At 44.4% G+C, this 18,230-nt stretch overlaps 3 protein-coding genes across 5 annotated transcripts in view; all 3 read right to left on the bottom strand.

The window, feature by feature from the left end:
• Positions 1-1,539: 1,539 nt before the first annotated feature.
• On the bottom strand, positions 1,540-10,317 carry LOC105417105 (zinc finger protein 850). The gene is made up of 11 exons (XM_011608707.2): positions 10,090-10,317; positions 8,651-8,972; positions 7,142-8,574; positions 5,680-5,850; positions 5,015-5,113; positions 4,530-4,722; positions 4,215-4,285; positions 3,906-4,025; positions 3,658-3,757; positions 2,616-3,361; positions 1,540-2,542 (listed from the first exon to the last, which is right to left on the bottom strand). Exons 1-11 carry the CDS (start codon positions 10,213-10,215, stop codon positions 2,276-2,278), a joined length of 3,648 nt encoding a protein of 1,215 aa, XP_011607009.2. The 5' UTR covers positions 10,216-10,317; the 3' UTR covers positions 1,540-2,275.
• A 230-nt stretch (positions 10,318-10,547) lies between these two features.
• LOC105417103 (oocyte zinc finger protein XlCOF6-like) lies at positions 10,548-14,001 on the bottom strand. Its single transcript, XM_011608704.2, has 4 exons — positions 13,412-14,001; positions 12,874-13,211; positions 12,627-12,696; positions 10,548-12,510 (listed from the first exon to the last, which is right to left on the bottom strand). Exons 1-4 carry the CDS (start codon positions 13,827-13,829, stop codon positions 10,937-10,939), a joined length of 2,400 nt encoding a protein of 799 aa, XP_011607006.2. The 5' UTR covers positions 13,830-14,001; the 3' UTR covers positions 10,548-10,936.
• A 548-nt stretch (positions 14,002-14,549) lies between these two features.
• sptbn4b (spectrin, beta, non-erythrocytic 4b) overlaps positions 14,550-18,230 on the bottom strand; it is a 32,685-nt gene continuing 29,004 nt past the window's right edge. For all 3 annotated transcript variants that reach the window (XM_029843581.1, XM_011608742.2, XM_029843582.1), the window contains one exon: positions 14,550-18,188. In XM_029843581.1, the coding sequence (XP_029699441.1) occupies positions 17,889-18,188 (300 nt within the window). In that variant the 3' untranslated portion in view covers positions 14,550-17,888. The remainder of the gene's footprint in view (positions 18,189-18,230) is intronic.

Genomic DNA, 18,230 nt, shown 5'->3' with positions numbered 1-18,230 from the left:
TCACGTTTATTCCTCTCCATTAAAAACAAACAAAAAACCCCAGATATGCAGCATAAATGTGTTTCCTGTAGTCTAAAAATAAACAAACCTTTCCAATTTGGGACCTTAAATGAAGCTTTATCTTAAATGCATTTGACTGTTTAATTGAAACCTCCACTGGATGTAGATAATAAAGCCAGAGAAGCATCGGTTGACCTCCAACGACAGTGAAGCGACAGTTGATCCCAACTTCAGCTTCGCCCTGATGTGAGACAGTTTTAAAATAGCCCTCTGCCGACAATGAGGCTGATTCTCAAATTATACATCCACTATACGTAATCATTGACTTAATGTTGATTTTATTTCAACACACTTAGTTGTTCAAATTTGTTGCCATCCACATGTGTCATGGATGTATGCATATGTGGTGTGTAGGTTGTTTTATTTTATTTTTAAAAGGAACCATTCTACATTACCTCAACAGTGTAAATTCTAAATACAGAATCAGTTTTTGCGCAGTTTAGGACTACATCACAAATGGCTTATTTATCTGATGGCCAAATTCGGTTCTTACCTGTACTGATCTGAACCTGTTGGTGCGAACCCAGGGCCTCATCTTCCCTGGTATTTCTCCTGTCACTGACTTGACCCTCTTCAGTTTAAAAGATTGCTGCTGGACCAAGATAATAGGCGACACCAAGCTGATTGACACTCATCTCCTGTCGGAGAGAAACAATGAGCCGTACTGTGGCTGCAGCGTCGCGCTGCTAAAGCACCAAGCAAATCAATGCTGGAAAGAACAACCAAAGCACCGGTCCATATAATCATGGATTCTGGAGGCTGTTCTGAACATTGTGTTTCAGGGTATCACTGCCCAGTCAGCTGTGTATAAACCAATTAATGGGAAAAAAAAAACTGTGGATGTGGAATTGTCAATATTTCTAATGGGCTTTGGAAAAGAGAGGGGAGGGGTTGTCTACCTCAGATGCACATTTGGGCAACGTGCGTGTGCATATGTGTATCACAGTGATCTGTGCTGGCCTGAGCACGTCAGCAGGCATTGATTCAGCCAAGAGCTGGAGCCGACCCCCAGGCCATAGTCAGCAGAGAGAACCGTCATTAGCAAGACTTCTGCATTTATACACACTGTATATATATAAACCCAGTACTCAGTATGTCTGACATGGCTGTTGTAATGTAGCAATGTGGACTGTATTTGTACAGCACTGCGAGTCCTGTTCAGCAACTCAAAGTGTTTCTTTCCTACCCTTCCTTTTCACACGTAGAGTGGTGCATGTGACACGAGGACGCTGAGTCGCCACACCAGTTGTTGCGAGAACATTTCCTTTTCAACTGCTGATTCTAAAAAAAAAAAAGAGTCCCACTTCTGCTTTGTGAGCCTGCTTTTAGATGTTACCTACCTGCGTTTAAAACCAGTCTGATTAAAAGTATCAGTTCATCAGATCACGTGTTTGTCATAAATGCTCTTTTTGACCAGATGGAAAGTGTTTAAGTTTCTAATTTGTTTAGGGAAAAAAAAAAACCCCAACATATAACAAGTCTAATTAAACTTGCAGATTTTTAATCTCAGGCCAGGACCAAACCTGTTAAAGCATCACCGCAAATTATGATTTTACAATATTGCTCAAATAAAACAAACAAAAAAAGATTTATAGCATGTAAAACGACTACCGAAGGCCCCGAGTTGTACATTTATGTTAAATATCTTTGTAGCATCTACAGTAACTGTGAATCAGGTCATTTCTTCCAGGCATTCAACAGATTAATCTCAAAAACAACAGAATCTAAAGGCTTAACAACATTTCCATCTCAGGCTTCTTCACACAATGTGTGTGAAGAAGCGTCCTGAAAGTTGTGCATGGTTACAGTTTTGCTTTTTTTTTTTTGGTTCCTTCACTCTTTGATGGAAGACAAGAAATATTATTCACTCACCTAAATAAAACTAAAATGCATCTAATGCATTAAGATAATGTTGGAATCGGATCGGGAAGCAGAGGTGGGAGAATGAGAGTTGATCCTCTCATTCACAGGACGTCCTTTCAGGAAACGTCCCTCTCCTGTTACTAAATGACAGCCGGTCCTGAAGTGAGAAGCTGTGGGGGAAGATTTCCCACCTCAGAATCTATTGGGAAAAGCTGCACATGTGAAAGGAGCCTTCAATTCTCAAACCAACAAATCAAATTTCCAGCATCTCTTATGAAAAACACTTCTCATCCATCACTTCTCCCACAAACTTCCAGAACAGGAAGGCTATAAAACTGATCCCAGTCCAGCTTCAGACGTAAAAACACTTGTGGTCCTTCAGGTTCCTCAGGTAGGAGAAACTCTTCCCACACTTGTCACAAATGAACTGTTTCTCCCCGGTGTGTATCTGCTGGTGGGCTTTCAGGCTGTTGCCCTGGTTAAAGCTGCGCCCGCAGGTGTCGCAGGTGTACGGCTTCTCCCCCGTGTGGATGCGCTGATGCCTGTTCAGGTTACCGATGTTGCTGAAACACTTCCCGCAGGTGTCGCAGCCGAACGGTTTCTCCCCTGTGTGGACCACCTATCAGAGAAACATCATCTCAATCATGTGGGAGGTGCCACAGGGAGCGCATCTGCGGCGTTTGCCAACCCACCTGATGCGACTTTAGGCTGCTGTGCTGCGTAAACGCCCGTCCACAGATGCCGCAGGAGAAGGGTTTCTCCCCGCTGTGCGTCTTCAGGTGAACCTTGAGGTAACTGGAGGAGTTGAAACTCTTCCCGCAGAGGCCGCAGCTGTGCGGCCGCTCCACGGTGTGGTGCTGCTGGTGCGAGCGCAGGTCAGTGATGGAGCCCAGTCTCTGGCCACAGAGCACGCACGCGCACGGCGTGGCCGCCGCGTGGGTCTGAAGGTGCTTGCGGAGCGAGTCCACGCAGGCCTCTGCGGCGCCGCACGCCACACACACCAGCGAGTTCTCGCCCGAGTGGGAGGTTTTCTGGTGCATCTTCAAGGCGCTCTTTTGGATGAAGCTTTTGCCGCAGGTCTCGCAGCCGAAGGGCCGCTCTCCGGTATGTGTCCGCTGGTGGCTTTTCAGGGTGTCCGTCTGGTTGAAGCTTTTGCCGCACGTTTCACACCTGAACGGCTTTTCCCCCGTGTGTATCCGCAGGTGTCGCTGCAGGTTTCCGTGGATGGAAAAGCTCTTGTTGCAGTAGTGGCACTGGTACGCCCGTTCGCCCGTGTGCACCTTCTGGTGCATTTTCAAGCAGTGGGTTCGGTGGAAGCTCTTCCCACATTGCTCGCAGTGAAACGGCCGGACTTCGGCGTGGAGACATTGGTGGTTCCTCAGCAGCTGCTTCAGGGTGAAGCCCTTCCCACAGACGTCACATGTGTGCGGTCTCATACCTAAGTCAGAAGGCAAAAGCACTGTATCAGGAATCAGGAATTAGGAGGGCCTGATTTATGTGTTAATAAGAAAGATAAAAAAAGGGAGATTGTGAGGCCATGAAGCTGAACAGCAGCCTGGGTGAAGCAGCAAGTGTGCATCCAGGCTTCGCTGGAATAGAGAGACCTCTGTCACTGAGAGCGCTGAATCTGCTTCTCTGTGTTTGCCCCACGGACAGCCTGACGGGCTTCGAACTGTAGGAGCTCGGTAAATGTTCCCCTGCAGTACTTGCAGCTCAGAGGCTGCTGGTTCTTACTCTGATTGGCCCTCTTCATTCTTCCCCGAGAAGGCTTGAGCTTTAGGGAGCGTTTGGGTCTGGGAGTGAAGCCTGTGTCGTCCCCATCCCCGTCTCCAGGCTGTAACCAAAACAAAGAAAAGATTAACACATCAGTGCCCACTACAGAAAACCTCATTAGTGGCCGCCAGCCTTCATGGGCACAAAGTGGCCAAACACTTCCACACAACTGGATTAAACTCACGTAGAAATAGAAAAGCTGAATTAACCTGATAATCTGGGTCATCATAGGTGCCTTGATGCGGGTCATCGCAGAACTGAGCTGAGGACGTGTGCTCATCAAACTCCTCCCATCCTTCCTTTTTTATTATCACATGTTGCAAATTGTCCTGAGATTAAGAGACAAGGTGGTTATAAATGATGGCTGGTCAGCTAAACCTAAAGATTGGGGCTCAAATGAGATCTTCCATTATCATTGTGAACATTCGGGGAAACACCCATGCATTAAAAACACTAGCTAAATGCAGTACTGACTGTAATTATGCTCATGTAAATGAATAAAAGCATGAAGGGGTTACCTCATATGTTCTGCCTTTCCACAGGTGGATGATGGGGGATCTCCTCACTGCAGCATCACCACCTGTGGCAGCTATAAATGTTCCAAAATCAACTTCACAATTCTGTTGCATATCATGTTTCTTTCGTGAAACAGTACAAAAGAGAGAAAAGGCGAGAACAACTAAAGATCTGCATTACATTACATAACTGAATTAAAGGTAGCGGGGCCTCAGTGAATGTATTTGTCATTTGAGTTTACAGAGGTTAAAGAGGTTTCCTTTGAATGGCAAAAGCCTGTTTCTCTTGGAAATGTCAGCGGAGGGTTAAAGCTTCACCTCTTGGACTCCTCCTCTCTGAGTGCACTGCCTCTCCTTCCGCTCCATTGGTAGCAGGACTTCTGCAGCCTCCCTCCATCAACCTCTCCACATCCTTCTGTCTCCTGCAGCCATCCAGCAGCCGCCGCAGTTCCGTCTTGGCTGCTTCCAGTCTCCTCCTCAGTTCCTCGGTCTGTGCAGCACCCTGTGACACCTACAACGTCAAAGCCCTTTTTTTTACAAAAAAATATTGCAAACATCCACACTTAAAAAGGCCAACAAAGATAAATAAATAAGCAGCTATTTTGATACCAATAATGGAGCCATTTGTTATTATCTGTAAGAAAGGACAGTTATTATTGAGGGGGGAAAAGCAGCAAGAAAACAGTCCGAAACAAAATGTTGAATATTTCACCAGCAATTGAATCTACAGACAAGACAGCGAATAAAAAGACACCTATTCTCTCAAAAGGCCATAAATATGCCAACGCTGTGGATGAACATACTTCCAGCTGCAGCGCTGAGGAGCAGTCCTGGAAAAGCTGGCAGATCTTCTCCACAGCTTCTTGTGCAAGAGACGACATGAAGAGCCTGAACTGGACCACCTGCCAGGAGGGACTGGTATCATATTTTTGGATAATATTGCAGGGTTTGCATGCACAGCAGAGACATGAAGAACGGTTAAATGATGTTGGACAGTTATTAAACAGCCTCGACATGAATGATCTTAAAGTGTATGACTCCTTTGACTCTCTAATCTTATAACTGGGTTATTTAACAAGCCAGTAAGAGAGTAACTGTGTCTCACATTTGTGCATGAGTGGAAAACACGGCTCAATACGGACATTGATTTTAACAGCGACTGTAACTGTGATGAACAGCCGCCTGTAGACATACAGCAGATAGAAAAGCAAAGCCTGCCCTTCCACTCAAAATGGCGACCACTTGCGGATTCTTCTCCACAGGCTTTAATTTGAGATGTTTGTTGCATATCAAGTATCTGCGCTATAATATAAACGATCTTGTGTTCTTAGGGACGCGGGGTGTAAACTATATGCAGCACGCTAGCTCGTCTATATCTATGCTGAGCTGGAAAGGCAGAGCCATGGCGGAGACGTCAACACATCACCGACACCGTCAACAGACGCCAGTAGTTTCCTTTTTAACCAACCGTCTCAGGCGATGCGCTGTGCGCGGATTCTGCAGAGCAAGGTGACTCTTCTGGCTGTCCTGGATCGGAAACGCCGACAATTCTTCCAATTTCCATGACGGATAAATCAACAATTTTCTCCAAAATAGCACTCACACGCACCGCTACGTCGGTCATCTTGACTAAGGGATGTTTTTACCTATGTTGTTGTTACAACTTTAGGGTTTTTACGCAAACGAATAACATTTGCTTATTCTCTTAATGCGGGGAAAACTCAAAGTAATGTTTAGATTTTAGCCCGACTTCCGTCCCGGCGCTCCATTATTTTCAAAATAAAAGCCCCCAAACGCCCAGTTGTTTGTTTAGTTGTTAATAACCGTTTATATCTAATTTTAAGTTGTTTACAATATAATTTTATGTCGATTATAATATACACATGCACATTTTTAAATTATACTACTACTTCAATTGCTATATCTACCAATAATCCATTTTCTACTAGAAAAACTATACAATACTTCTACAAATATAACTCTACTTTCCTCTAATGGCCCAAATTGGGAATAGCAAAAATATACAAAATAATTTTACATTTTCTATACACTACAGCAACACTGAAATCATTAAAATATTGTGGTCACAATTGGAATCGGGATAATTAATTTTAATTCGATTATATATATGTATATCTATATATATATATATATACACACTATATGAAAATGCAATTCATATTAGTATTTTGACTAATTTCTTGTGCGTTTAATTGTGCATCATTGAGCGTTAGTTTTTGTATTACTCTTATTTTAAAGGAAGACACCAGAAATACTCCGATTATATATAACCTTTAACTTGACGCATTTTATTGCTTGCAGGCCTTCATATTTACCAGGAGGGGGCGCGCTAACGCAGCAGCAACAGAGTAGGCGCCATCTAGTGGCAACACCAACTACTGCAGTCAAGAAATCGAGACATGAATATCAACGTAACAGATAAAACTCTCGGCCACCCTCTCCGCTTGCAAGTAGCCACATTTTGTCTCTAAGGCAGATACAATAGACCAGTTGGGACGTTTAGGAAAAGCTGGTTTGAATGCAAAATGACTAAATTGACACGGCAGCCTTCGTGTAATAAGCGGCACGACTCTTTGGCTCCATCCAGTGGTTAACGTTGCAACGTACACATAATTGCTAAATGTGGTATTTTTCTAAAAAAACCCCAAAAAAACCCAATTCTAAAATTAATAAACGACCATATAACATGGATATACATAATAACAACAGCAGCATTCGCACCTGTATAAATAATTTTATATTCAATTGCAATAATAAATTTTAATTTTTGTAACCGTGACTGCATAATTTTCAGGTTATGGTATTGTTGCATTTTCATTTTGATGGAAGATTGACGCACAAATGTAAATTCGGCACAAGGAAACTTTCCAAGTTTCACATCTCAGAATTGTCCTTTAAGAGTCTAGTCAGGATGCAGGAAGTTGGCTCCTTCCCTCTTCGTCCCCATGGCAACTATGCCTCTTCAACTGTCTGGAGTCTGAAAACCCGAGTCCACAGCCACTACAGGAATAAGGCCTCTCTCCTGTGTGGACCTGCATATGAAACTTGACATGTCCCTGCTGTCTGAACCTCACCCCACACACCTCACACTCATAGGGCTTCTCTCCCGTGTGGATGCGTGTGTGTCTGAGGAAGTTGGTGTAGATCCTGAAGGCCCTGTCGCACTGCTCACACTTGTAGGGTTTCTCTCCGGAGTGCTGGAGTTTGTGGGACTTTAGAGCCTGGTGGATTATAAACCTCTTCCCACAAATGTCGCAGACAAAGGGCCTCTCCCCCGAGTGGATCCGCTGATGGTAGTCGTATGTAGCTTTGTAGAAAAAAGCCCTGCCGCACGTCTCACACTTGTGCTGCATCTGCCCCGTGTGGATGAGCTCGTGTCTCTTCAGGGAACCTGCACAGTCGAAGCCCTTGTGGCACGTTTTACAGCTGAAGGGCGTCATGTCTACCGTTGTCCGGTCCAGCCGGCAGACAACCCTGCGGTTCCGCCGCTCTCGAGCCCGTCTCCTCCGGACGCCGCCGAGTCTTTCGACGTGACTCGCCCTCTGGTGCTTCTGCAAGTGGCAGTTGTAGAGAAACGTCTTCCCACAAAGGTCACACATGAACGGTTTGGTGGCGCCGTGAAGGAGCATGTGCGCCTTCAGCTTGTTGTCCTGGATGAAGCCCTGGCCACAGACCTTACAGGTGTACGGCTTTTCACCTGTGTGAATGCGAAGGTGCCTCTTTAGGTTCTGCTGGAGGGTGAAACCGGCGCCGCAGGTCTCGCACGTGAATGTTTTGCCTCGGTGGACCGCCTGGTGCGTCCGGAGGGACCTCCTCATTGCGAAGGCTTTGTCACACACGCCACATTTGAAAGGCTGCTCGCCGTTGTGAGCGCTCCTGTGGCACTGCAGGGTGACGGCGTACCTGAAACTCTGCCCACACTCGGAGCACTTGTGCGGCTTCTCCGCCGTGTGGACCACCTGGTGGGCCTGCAGGTTGCGCTTTGTTTTGAAGGCCTTCCCACAGGTGGAGCAGGCGAAAGGCCTGAGGTCGGTGTGGACCACCTGATGAGTCTTTAAATTCATTCTCGATTTGAAGGTCTTGTCACAAACTTGGCACCTGTACGAGGCGCGCTTCTTCTCCTCGTGCCGCAGCAGGTGGTTCTCAAACTTTACGGCAGTCCGGAATTTTCTGGGACACTGGTCGCAGGAATGCAGCCTCCGTTCTTCGTGCGTGCTCCTGTGCTTCAGCAGATGGAAGCGCCTGCTGAAGCTCTTGTCGCAGGTGTCGCACGCAAAAACCTTCTCCGTTTTCTTCACCTCAGGTGTGTTTGGACGGACAGGTTTGTTTTCCCGTGCAGTGTCTGCAGAAGCAAAGAAAAAGACGCGGATTTTTTTACCAGGGACAAAGTTTAGTGGTGGATTAGGAATTCAACCCACCATCGGATCCATCCTGCACCAGAGGGACGGCTGTGAATCCTGCTGCATCTTCTCTATGTGGATTTTTCTCCAATTTCCCAAACAGTTTCAAGATGAAGACCAGGCCGCTCTCCTCAAACAGAACGGGACACCCGCTCAAGACATTTTCCCTCCAGGTGGTGGCATTTTCAAAGTTTTTGGTGGCGGTCTTCAGCTCCCTCTCCAGCTGTCCCACTCTGGCCCTCAGGGCCTGGTTTTGGCTCTGCAGAGCTGCAGACATTAGGCAGAAGATGGCGCTGACCTTTCGCGTTGCCTCACGCGCCATCGTGTCCACGACGCCGGGCTGTGGGAGTCACAACGAAGCGACAGGAGTGAAACAGCGGCAACAACATCTACAAAATATTAAAATGTGTTTACATTAGACCCGGAGGTATCCTGAATACAGCAGGTCATTAACACGTCTCCATATTCTAGTACCAGCAAATTGTACTAAAAATGATATGAAATTAATCTAGAAAGAGACTAAAGACTAAATGTTACCACCTGTGAAAGCTTTATCATCTACCAAGGCCAATATTAGAGATTTTAATGTACGTTAACAGGCACAACGGATGCCATACAAATGATACGACCTTTAGACATTTATGCGAGGTCAAGGAATGTTTTAGTAGCTGTTCTAATGGGTAATTAGTGGGTTCTCATGGAGCATCATCAATCCAGCCGTCGCCATATTGGAGGGACAAAGAGCAACACTGAAGCAGGTTTTCTACAGCGGATCGTGAAGACAGAGGCCGAGACTGTGGTCTGCACATCAAACGGGGGGGGTCCTGGACAGGAGGACTAGGGATGAGCCGCTTATACTGACACGGGGTCACGACCTCCACCAAGGAGGTGACGCGACAGCCGGCACCGACCTGTCAAATGACTAAAAAATAAGTAGCAACAGATTAGAATGAAGAGGTGAAGATGGGTCAGGAAACAGGTGATTCCACTCTGGAGGGGTTTCAGGTCTGTGCTGCTGTTCGAGTTCTTCTAGGGCGGCAAAAGTGGGAAAATTCTGTACTTTAGTAGAATTACAGATACTTCTGTGAAAATGATCAACGTTTCTCCTCCAGCAGGAGTTGGACAGCAGGTACCTCCTCCACCCCGCCAACACTCTCCCAGTCTAGTGCCGTCTATTTAAAAATGAAGGTCCATTTGGACCCATGAAGAGTCTATAGATGAGTTACTGCTCCGCTCCGGACCCTGATGTTGGTTTTAGTTATTGCTGATAATATTGAGATTGTTGACGACAGGCCGCCATCTTTGTTGTGACACGCAGCCTAATTTACCTCCTCAGGGTTTAACATCTCTGCAGAAGTTCTGGCTCATTGTGCATCAGACCCTCGACGGTACCTCTGGACCCGAACGAGGCTGGAAAAGCTACAATTCGCCGGGTGATGCGGGGATGCGAATCTCACCTCACGTCGAACGTTCGGTTCCCCGGTTGTGTTTTTCACTTTTGCTGTTCCGATGACGTCAGCAGCAGTTTTTAGAACTGTCTCGATGATGAACTTTGTTTGCAAATAAAAAATATTTTGCTCCATTTTACAAGCGTCCGTTTGACTTAATAGAGACGCCAAGTCAGCGCCACTTGTGGCGGAAGTAGAATCGGCAAAAGTAGCCGAACTTCCTACTTCAAAATAAAAGCGTTGGGTAAAGTTATTTAACGGCTTCCATGAAGATATCCCAAAAAGTTCACAATTGCAGATAAGAACTTTTAATGATGTATTAAATATAAACAGAACCAACAAGCTTTTCTGCTTTTATCAAAATACACCAGTTGTCTCTCTCCTGATACCATCGCAGTGTCAATTTCACAGAAATTTGATCATTATTTAAGCTATGTAATCAAGGTAAACAGTATGCGCTAGGCTTATTTTTTTTTCATTATTTGCATTTATTGAAAGAAAACTGAAAGTATAAATGCCATTCACAATGCTGTTAATCTCACCATACAGGATAAGCTTTCTTTTTTGTAACATATACATGTATCCATCATTTAAATGAATTCCTTGACTCGAGCAGCCACTAGGTTTGTTATAATTCCACGACTATCATACCAGCGAGAGTTACTAGCATTGCATGACAATGTGTTGGAAATTAAATGAAAAAAATAACTTTTTTTTAACCTAAGATCAGCACACTAAATTAGCCCTAAATACTAGTTCAATTTTCTTTCACTTAACGTTCCATTTCCACAAACGGAGCGGACACGAGGACACCTGTGAGCCTCTTATTAGGCAGCAGAGCCCAGGATCAAGTTCCTTAAGTGCTGTCGCAGCTGTGCTTCTTGAACTGCCTGGAATCAGAGAAGCCTCGTCCACACTGCTGGCACGAGTAGAGCTTCTGTCCCGTGTGGATCTGCATGTGCGACTTCAGCTGATTCGACTGGTGGAACTTCCTGTGACAGTACATACATTCAAAGGGCTTCTCGCCGGTGTGGATCCTCATGTGTCTATAGAAATTCCCGTCTGTTCTGAAGGCCTTTCCGCACTGATCACATTTGTAAGGCTTCTCCCCCGTGTGAATCCTCTCGTGCTGCTTCAGGCTCCCGGCGTGAAAAAATCTCTTCCCACAAACATCGCAGACAAACGGCTTCTCCCCCGCGTGGCTCCTCTGGTGGTAACCATACGAGTATTTATTGTGAAAGGACTTCCCACATATGCCACAGTTGAACTCCTTGTGCTCACTGTGGCCCTTCTCATGCAGTTTGAGTGAATATGCAGCACTGAAGCCCTTCAGACAGATTTTACAGCTGAATGGTTTCACTAAAGACTTGTTTCTCCTCCTGGGCTCCAGAGATTTCTGCGCGTTCTTCGCGTCCTCGTTCCTGTCGGCATGGACGTACCTCTGATGGATCAACAGCCTACAGTTGAAGAGGAACGTCTTGCCACACAGATCACACATGAAGGGTTTTCTGGCACCGTGGATGAGCATGTGAGACTTGAGTTTGGTGTTGTCCGAGAAGCTCTTCCCACACTCCTGGCAGCCGAAAGGCTTCTCTCCGGTGTGGATGCGAATGTGCCTCTTCAGGTTGTTGTTCAAGCTGAATCTCGCCCCGCATATGTGACAGGTAAAGGGCTTCTCCCCCGTGTGGACGAGGCTGTGCCTCTTCAGAGCTGTGCCGGTCCGGTACGAGCGGTTGCACACGGAGCACACGAAGGGGGTGATGCCCGTGTGCTTCCTCTTGTGCACCGTCAGGGAGTGGGCGTATTTGAAAGTCTCCTCACACATCGTGCATTTGTATTTTTTGGTGTTTGTGTGGACCATCTGGTGAAAGCGAAGGGTGTCTTTGCTCTTGAAGTCCTTCCCGCACGTGGCGCAGCTGAAAGGTCGTTCCTCAGAGTGCACGGCCGTGTGCACCTTCAGCTGGACGGGCGTCTTGAAGGTCTTGTCGCACAGCTGGCACTTCAGCGTCTCCTTCTGCTTCTCGTGGCGCAGCAGGTGGTTTTCCAGGGACGGTTTCACTCTGAAGGTTTTCCCACACTGGTCACACGAAAACGGCTTCGGCGGCTTCAGCTGCTGGTGGCGCTTGAGGTGGTTCTGAAGCGACTGTTCTTTTCGATACGAGCGTTTGCAGCGCGGACAGGGGAAGGGCAGCGGCGCTTTGCTGCTTTCGTGGCGCAAAAGATGGTTTTGCAACGACTTCTTTTCAGTGAAACTTTTGCCACACTGGTCACAGGGAAAACTCTGCTTGTGGGTTTTCATGTGTTTCTTCAATTCGCTTTTGCAGTGAAACATGACGAAACACTGGTCGCAAGACAACTCTGTATCAGCAGTTTTCTCCTCGGCGCCATCTGATGTGAGTTTTCTCTCTTCAGCACTGTACATGGCAGAAACTAGAAATGAATAAGAGAAACGTGTAAAATATTATTCTTTACCATTATTATTGGGCAAGACTTTATTTCAATGGTTATATTATTTAGGGAAACACACAGGATTTAAAAAAAAATACCTTTTTCAGTTTTTATAGTTGCTCTTCTACTCCTCCTAGTTCCTCTAGATGGTCCATCGTCCATAAAATTCTGCAATTTATATAAATAAACCAAAACTATTACAGTTGCTGTGCACATGCACGGATCCCCAAGGCTCTGGGTAAACCTGCAGCACTGTGCACCACACCTGTTTCCCCCTATAAGGGGAATAAACACTGAAAACAAATAGAACATTAGAACAACAACAACAACAAAAAAAGCATTTACCCGTGCTGAGTCGACATTGCTGATGATGCCAGAGTCTGAGCTGGGGGTGTCTTGAGGTGTGGATTCTGGAGATACAGCTGGATTGAGGATGAGTTGAGTAGTTTCAGAGGGAGACGTTGATGGTGTGGCGGCCTGGGTAACAATCTCTTCCGTGCCCATGACCACAACAGTGGAAGCAGAGCTTCCTGAGCCATCAACCTCCATTGGGGCCATGGCAGGTTTGGGGACCACGTACACAGCAGCGGGCTCTCCTGTTGAAACTAGGGGAGTTGTGGTGCATTTTGTTTCACTATCCAGGCCGGTCTGAAGACTGCTGGAAACAGGCAACGGTTGGTTCCCTGTGGAAATAACTGACGTAAATAAACCTTAATTTTAATCATCAGAATGCAACTATCTTTTCTAGTAGGAGGAAAGAATATGGCTTCCAGATTCACGTCACTTAACATCATTGCATGCATCTTGTTTTGACAATGTCATTCTAACCTTTCCTGTTTAAACTGGAATAAAACCAGACTGCAGTTATAGTGCGGCTGCTCACCTATTGCAGGGTCATCCTGAGGCACGATGTGGGTGGGAGCTCCCTGCGTCCTGATGCTACTTTCACTTATGTTCTTCAGCTCTTTCTCCAGTTGCTGCATCTCTCTGCCCAGCTGACCCATCCTGGCCTCCAGCTCTTGCTCCAGCTGCCCTGCTTTCTTCTGCACCACATCTTCCAGGTGCTCGACTTTCGCCCGCAGGGCCTCGTTCTCGTCACAGAGCTCGGAGTACAACGCCGCAAACGCTTTCATCAATTGGACCACCAAAGACTTTTGGATCTCCTGGATCCCACCCAACTTTGCGTCCTCCCATACCGTGTTTGGCGCCTCTTTCGTCCAGACGTCTTTGAAAACAGACACAGTCGACTGAATTGCGACTTCAACGATTGAAGCAACTTCGCTGGCTAATTTGTCCTCCATTGTTCTCTCACAAAATGCTACACTTAGTCTTCTGTGTCCAAAATTTCTTATAACATTTTAAAGTTGAACAGCAACTTCAAACAAACAAAAATACTCCCTTCCGTGTAAATCTTGTTACATTTACATGGCGACTTGTGTTCACTTCTGAAGGTTCCGTCTACAATATCCGGTTCCATCTACAACATCCGGTTCCGGGTGTCACGACTGCATTTCGAAGAATCCCACCAGGTTCCTCAGATAGATATTTCCAAATTAGCGTTGATTCTCTCAATTCAATAAATTTCCCCTTTTTTATTCAAACTGCGATGTTGGATTACTGTAGAAAACTGTAGAAAAAGACACGATCGTTACTAAAAGTACGATTATTATTATTAATATTATTATTAGTATACTCTTTGAATCTATCTATCTATCTATCTATCTATCTATCTATCTATCTATCTATCTATCTATCTATCTATCATATATATAATGAGAACTTCAAAATTACACTAATGAAACTTCTAAATAATTAACTTGAGGTTTGTGAAAATATGTAACAAACTTCATAAACATAAATTTAATATTTTAAGTCCTGATGACATTAAACTTAATTTAAGTACATTTGTCAAGACAGAAAGGACTGTCTTTGATGAGATTAGTTTTAAACTAAAGGCTGGGTGTTGTGATGGACAATTGCAAGGAAATAAGAGAATAACAGAACAAGTAAACAAATGAGTCTTTATCTTAATGACTTTTATTAGCAGTAGTATTAATGAGTAAAGACCACAACAGCCCAGAGTGGTACTGTCTTGTCCACTGCATAGAAATCCCACAAAACAAAGATCCCTTAGAAAAGTATAAAATGATAATTCACCCAAGAAATGAAAAACATCATTACCTTATTACAACTGAAATGGTGTTGGAAAGATGGGTGACCCTTTAATTTGATCTTTTAAAGAGTTACAGAGATCACAAACAAACTGTTAACAGGCTCTGAAACTAATTTGTCTCAAATTTCATTGGTCAGTTTTAAATGCAGTGGCTATTGGACAATTTTTATGTAAAGATTAAAGTGATGTCACTTTGTCTTTAATATAGAGACAATTGTTTGCTTGTGAAACCCCAAACCAGCCGTTGACATAGCCACGCTTAGAAACTAAGAGGAGTTTTACTTGTGGGTGATATTTGCCACTTTGCTGCCCTTTTGGTTGCAAATTTCACACCCACAAGGAGACAGCAGCATTATCTTAAATAAAGAAACAAAAACACAACCAACAAACTTAATATTAAAACACCTTGATGCATGTACAAATCTCACACCTGTTATTAATTAATCCTGCAACTTCTCCCACAGCACCAGTGGATGTTTTCAGCCCTCGGGTCTGGAGAGCAACCAGTGGCTATTTCCTTGATGAGAGGGTAACATTGTTAGTCAAGTGACAGCTTTAATCTTAATGAGTATTATAAAATGTTATTTGTCTATGTGAAAAGATTTCAAATGAAGGATAACTGGTTGGTTTTAGATCCCCCTCGTTTACAGTTCAGTCATCTCTTTGCTCTGCTGGAACATTCTGTGACTGTCTGCATGCAGTGGATAAGGCAGTTCCAATTTAAACTGAACTGTTATTCAAGGTTTGTTGCTCTTTGATTTAGATGGAAGGAGCTTTGTGACTTTGTGTCAGCAACAGTTTATTTTGTCAACCAATGAGCAGCATCGTTATGTGACCTTTCACACTTACACAGGCATGGTGTAGCTTGTCTATGCACATGAAAGAAACGTGGAGGTAAGCAAGTGTCTCCACTCAGCCAGTGTGATAAATTATGTGGAACAGGTAAACAGAAAAACATGGATTTAAATGTTTTGGAATTGTGTTATTGCTTTAACCAAATATGGCTGAGCAATGTAAAGAAACTGCATTAACATTTTCTCTATTAACCGTAGGTACACAGAGAATAATTCCATAGTGAATTAGTGCAAATATACAGTAGCTGGAGCCTTGATAAAACAAAAGAAGCTCAAAGGATTCATAAGAATGACAAAGACAGCATAATTTACAGCCTTTGTGGCTTGTATTTCCTAAGAAAATTCATTTGCATTTCTAACTTTATTAGGCTTTAGAGATCCACAATTTTTTTTGTCTGTGTGATTTATGGCTTTATGGTGAGTTTTCTGGAAATCAAACAAAAACTAGTGTATGTAAGTCAGTGGGTTGCAAAGACAAGCTACTTGTGATGAGTGAGTTCTCTCACAAGAAAAACATGCAATCTAGTAACTTACTGTTTATTCCCTTAATTCTGATTATTTGGTCATTTTGACTGCTGCCTTTTAACAGCGAGTCACTTCTTTCACTTACAGTATGAGCAATTCCCCCTCTCTAGCTCTCCATGCGTATGGATGATGTTGAGGACGGTTTGAGCAGGCTCATGAACTTTGACATCATATACCTGCTGTGTTTTTCTTGATGCAGATGTGTATGTCTGGAAGACTGGGGTGATGTCTGAGAGGACGAACATGTGGAAACACACAGTATTGTAAGCACACACAAACACAAATAACCTGAGAGCTATGGAGATCCTGGGCGCAGAGAGCAGCAGCAGCAGCAACACACAGACGCACACATACGCACGCACAAATGGTTTAGGTTCTCTACTGCAACCAAAATTAGACAGAGCATCAAATGAGTAAATTGATGCTGTAAGAGAATAAAAGAGTAGATGGGGCCGATTGTCGGCCCAAGGGCCTCATTCGTTGAGGGCATGCCAGGTGCTGGTTTTGTGCTTCTGAATTAAGCAAAATATATAATTTAATTTAAAAAAAGATTTTTTATTATCTAAAATCAGATGTGAAAACTAGTTTTACAATGTTCCACTTTAAGATATGAAAATTGTTATTTTGACCTCCAATGTAGCCAAAACATACAGACCGAATGTTCAGTTTGACCTTTTCTTGCATTATCTTTTCCACTAACAGCGTATTAAATCTGACATAAAACAGTTAACAAATGAGGTCCCTGGGAACCAGAGTATAAAGCCCAATTCCATTTTTATGTTTGTATAATTCATGATTTATGATCAGGAATCAGGAAGATGTGCGCAGGATATTCATTCGAAATAAAGATGACAGCAGCAGTCACCATGCTGGCTGTGTAGCACTGAGGTCGTCACAAGAAAAGAAACTCTCTAGAACGAAGCAATGCTCTAGTCATTTTGGAGGAATGAATAAAGTTTGACGTGTCTCTTGTTTCCAAATATATCACCCTGGTTGGCCATCTACTCTTCTCTTATCTTACATCGTATCACTGCTAATTAGTGCACACTAATCTATCTCTACTCCAGGTTGAACACTTTTGTGGTGGATTTAGACTAACATGCTGTTTGCTATTTAAGAATACAACGCGTATCCTTCCACACTCAATTCTCCATATTTTCAGGGGCCAGGTATCAAGACAGATTCGACATAAGGGAGCATTAAAAAACATTTAGTCATTTAGCTTCTATGTCTGTCAAACATTTGGTATGACTTCATTCTCTATTCTGTTTTCCAGAAGTAGTAAAATATAGTGTAGGATGTCTTCCGTACAGACAGACACAAAGATACAAGATACAGACAGACTAGAAATACACGGCTCATCTCATAGAAAAAAGAAACAGAATGAGCTACATTTTACATACTATCACCAATCATTAACAACCTTTGATTTGACATGACGTGTGTTGCATCTCTTGTGTAAATGCTGTTTAAGCAGCACAAATCTCTCTCTGCAGTTCTTCAAAAAAATAAATAAAATAAAAAAATGCCACCAGGGCAACAGTGCCGGCGACAGTGTGTTCTCATAGAGACACAGAACAAAAGAGAGTGAAAGAGAAAGAGGTCCCCTGCTCCAAGTCCGTCCTTTCTGTCCTATGAGGGAGCCCGGGTCAATCCTTCCGTCCCCTGTGTCCCTTTCCATCCGAGTGCAGCCGTGTTGCTGACGGTGTTGGAAGCGGAGAGAAGAAGGGGCCATTTACTACCAGTCAACAGCCCGTTCTCTCTTCTGTGGTTCATGATACTGTAAACCAGACCAGCTTTCACTGTGGTCACTTTTTCTTACCGGACTTTTCCGAGCGCTTCCCACCTCGATCAGACTTCTCTGATCGCTCCCCCTTTTCCCTATCCTTCTCTATCTCTTTCTCCTTGTCTTTATCTGCCCTTTCGATGCGATCGGCTCGGTCCGAACGCTCGGCTCCCTTCTCTGACCTGTTGTCCAACTTGCTGCCTTCGCGGCGTGTGCCCTCATCGGTGGAAGAGGTAGTTGGTTGGGGTTGATCCCGTTTGGCAATCTCCTCATGCTCAGAAATACTGGTTGTGATGTTGTTCACCCATGCTTTCAGGTCCTCCTATTTAATGGGAGCGATTACAATTGTCAGCTGACCAGAAAA

This window comes from Takifugu rubripes, chromosome 11 (assembly GCF_901000725.2).
Source record: "Takifugu rubripes chromosome 11, fTakRub1.2, whole genome shotgun sequence".
Lineage (NCBI taxonomy): Eukaryota > Metazoa > Chordata > Actinopteri > Tetraodontiformes > Tetraodontidae > Takifugu > Takifugu rubripes.
This window is presented reverse-complemented; position numbering and strand designations above follow the sequence as displayed.

Bases quoted from the DNA above. Each gene is read 5' to 3' on its own strand.
- LOC105417105 (XM_011608707.2), bottom strand. From the start codon at position 10,215: ATGGAGCAAAATATTTTTTATTTGCAAACAAAGTTCATCATCGAGACA. The intron at 4,026-4,214 runs GTAACCCCTTCA...TCTTAATCTCAG, and splicing joins GGAAAGGCAGAACATATGAG to GACAATTTGCAACATGTGAT. The intron at 3,758-3,905 runs GTTAATTCAGCT...TTTTGGTTACAG, and splicing joins ATGATGACCCAGATTATCAG to CCTGGAGACGGGGATGGGGA.
- LOC105417103 (XM_011608704.2), bottom strand. From the start codon at position 13,829: ATGGAGGACAAATTAGCCAGCGAAGTTGCTTCAATCGTTGAAGTCGCA. The intron at 12,697-12,873 runs GTAAATGCTTTT...TATAAATTGCAG, and splicing joins GCAATGTCGACTCAGCACGG to AATTTTATGGACGATGGACC. The intron at 12,511-12,626 runs GTATTTTTTTTT...ATTCATTTCTAG, and splicing joins AACTATAAAAACTGAAAAAG to TTTCTGCCATGTACAGTGCT.